The 2,900-nt window shown below is 41.1% G+C and overlaps 1 protein-coding gene across 1 annotated transcript; it reads left to right on the top strand.

Moving 5' to 3' along the window:
- The first annotated feature begins 847 nt into the window (after nucleotides 1-847).
- Nucleotides 848-2,080, top strand: LOC141819270 (uncharacterized). The gene has a single exon (XM_074706608.1). It carries the CDS (start codon nucleotides 848-850, stop codon nucleotides 2,078-2,080), a length of 1,233 nt encoding a protein of 410 aa, XP_074562709.1.
- The last annotated feature ends 820 nt before the right edge of the window (nucleotides 2,081-2,900 follow it).

Raw genomic sequence — 2,900 nt, 5'->3', positions numbered from 1 at the left:
AATGCGGCGAGCAATGTGTTTTTCATCAAATGTTGGTGGGCCAACCTGGGCCATGGCCCAGTCTAACGGACTCGGTAAAAAAAAAACCTGATGACGCCCTCTCCAACCGTGAGCTCGCAAGCGCCGCCTGCAGCCTGCTCCAACCGCGACGCTCGACGCCCAATCTGGTAGCCTGTAGCAGTGGTGCTGCAATCGCAACCCGCAAGCCGCCTGCTCCAACCGCGAGCGCGCCTCCGCGCCCACAACGCCCTCTACTCCGCGACGCCGCTGGCGCTGCCGCCTGCCGACGCGCGTGACGCTGCCGCATCCCACCGCGTCCTTGCCACTTGCCAGTAGCGAACGCCGCCTGCCTTCGCCCGATTCCGCTTGCTAGGTTTTTCGTCGATCTCCTCCTTTAGTATTTTCCCCATTTTCTCCTTCCGGCAGCAGTAAAACCAAAACTCTTCCTCTGTTTTTCTTGCTCTGCTCATACAAACAACAAAATGTTTTTCCTTTCACTATGCTTGTTCCTGCTATGTTGTTCAGCCGCGCCCTCATTTAACAAAAATTTCCTCTTCCACCAGCAGAAGCTGTGTCCTCTTCCAGCAGATTAGCAGAAGCTGTGTTTTGGGCGAGCACAGCAGCCAGAGCCACTGTGGGTTATTGTTGGAGTAGCCCGAGGCTCTTTTTTCATTCCCCTTCCTTGTTGTTCTAACCGGAGGTATATTTCACCGATTTATATTAGGATGGACAAATGGTTGATAATTATTGATTTGTAGGTAATTGATTAGGATTAATTATGATTTGTTGTATTTTGAGTTGTTTGTGTTTTATATTTCTTGCTTTTTTTCTTTTTCAGAATTAGATGATGGGGAAGAATAAAACTCTGCATTCATTTTTCAAGAGAAAAAGAGATGAGATGGACTCAGAAGAACAAGTAGATGCTTCTTTTCCTCAAGTGCACGAGTCTGATGAAGTTTCTCCCATTATTTCACCATCAAATATTGATACTGAGAATCCAAAAAAACAAGAAGAAGTATCCAACAGAGGTGAAGTGATATTTAGAGGAATTGAATTTCTAGAAAGAGATCCTGGACTAAGACCACAAATTTGGGAATATCCAATAAATCAAAGGGATGAAGTTCGTAGGGCTTACTTGAAATTAGGTCCTATGCAACCACAATTGGATGAGTATAAACCATCTGGTCCACCAGGGCATAAACGCAGGTTTCAATATTCATGGTTTAAGCAATATCCATCTTGGTTGGAATATTCTGTGAGCAAAGATTGTGCCTATTGCTTTGTTTGCTTTCTTTTTAGTAGCAATTTGAATAAGAGATCAGGATTTGATGTCTTCACTGTACAAGGTTATTCTGATTGGAAAAGAGTGCGTAATGGAAAGAAATGTGCATTTCTAACTCATGTTGGCTCTAGTCCTTGTTCTGATCATAACAATGCTTTGAGATCTTGTCAGGATTTGTTGAACCAATCTGGGCATGTGGAAAACATCATCAATGTGCACACCAATGAAGAAAGAGAAAAGAATCGCTTAAGGTTAAAAGTTTCAGTTGCTGCTGTTAGATGGCTTACTTTTCAAGGTTGTGCTTTTCGAGGTCATAATGAGTCAATTCAGTCAAGGAATCGGGGGAATTTTCTGCAGTTAGTGAAACTTTTGGCTGAATTCAATCCTGAAGTTGAAAAGGTTGTCATGGAAAATGCTCCAGGTAATTCTAAATACACTTCACCTGATATTCAAAAAGAAATTTTGAGTATTTATGCTGTTGCAGTACGTAAGCATATCCGAGATGAAATTGGAGACTCTAAGTTCTCTATAATTGTTGATGAAACTTGTGATGTTGCAAAAAGAGAGCAAATGGCTTTAGTGCTTAGATTTGTTGATGGAGCTGGAGTTTTGCAGGAAAGGTTGAGTTCTGTGAAGAGCATGACATTGATGTTCCAGATATGGAACAAACTTATATTCTACGTGGTGGACGTGCACGTCGGCAACCTGATCATTTTACCAATGAACGATTCTTTCGAGTTGAAGTTTTCTGGTTACAATAGATACTCAATTACAGGAATTGAATTACAAGTTCAATGAAAAGGTAATGGATCTTTTATCTATTATGACTACTTTAGTTCCAAGAAATGAGTTTAGATCCTTTAATGCTGGAGAGATATGCAAAATGGTGAAAAATACTATCCAGAGGATTTCAGCCTACAAGATAGGTATGTATTAGAGAATCAGTTGAATCATTTTGTTTTGGATATTTCTCAAGATGCTAAGTTGAGAAAGATTGGGACAATTACAGAGTTGTGTCGATGTTTAGTTGAACCAGTAGACATACTGCTTCTAACTTGGTCGAAAGATTGCTTCGTCTACTTGTTACTCTTCCAGTTTCCACAGCTAGTGCTGAGCGAACATTTTCTGCTTTGAAGATTATTAAGACAAGATTACGCAGTAAGATGGAAGATGAGTTTCTTAGCAATAGTTTGCTTATATACATAGAAGGTGGAATTGCAGAGAAATATGATTATGATGATATAATTCAAGACTTCAAGAATTTGAAGACACGAAGAGCTGATCTTTAGTATTTCTTAGATAATTGTTTACTTTTTATTATAATCTAAATATATTTATTATTTTTATCAATTTGTTAAAAAAATTTTGGCCCACCCTTTCGAAGAATCCTGGCTCCGCCCTTGTTTACTCGATTCTTGTGTCACAACTTCAGTGCTGATAAAATGGTTTTCCAGGAGATATCTGAGAAGCATGACGCCAAATGTACTGGTGATGTGGAGGTAAAGTAGGGTCAACATAGATTCCACGGGGCGTGCCAACTTCGATCGGTCAAGCCGAGCACTCCGACGCCGACCGCCGACCGCCGACCAATCGAGTCAATCTGACTTGTGCGGTGAAG

This window comes from Curcuma longa, unplaced genomic scaffold (assembly GCF_044706935.1).
Source record: "Curcuma longa cultivar G26 ecotype Majalengka, Jawa Barat unplaced genomic scaffold, ITB_CL_G26_1.1 contig_28500, whole genome shotgun sequence".
In the NCBI taxonomy this organism is placed as follows: Eukaryota; Viridiplantae; Streptophyta; class Magnoliopsida; order Zingiberales; family Zingiberaceae; genus Curcuma; species Curcuma longa.
This window is presented reverse-complemented; position numbering and strand designations above follow the sequence as displayed.

Excerpts from the sequence above, each read along its gene's own strand:
- LOC141819270 (XM_074706608.1), top strand. The coding sequence starts at position 848 with ATGGGGAAGAATAAAACTCTGCATTCATTTTTCAAGAGAAAAAGAGAT.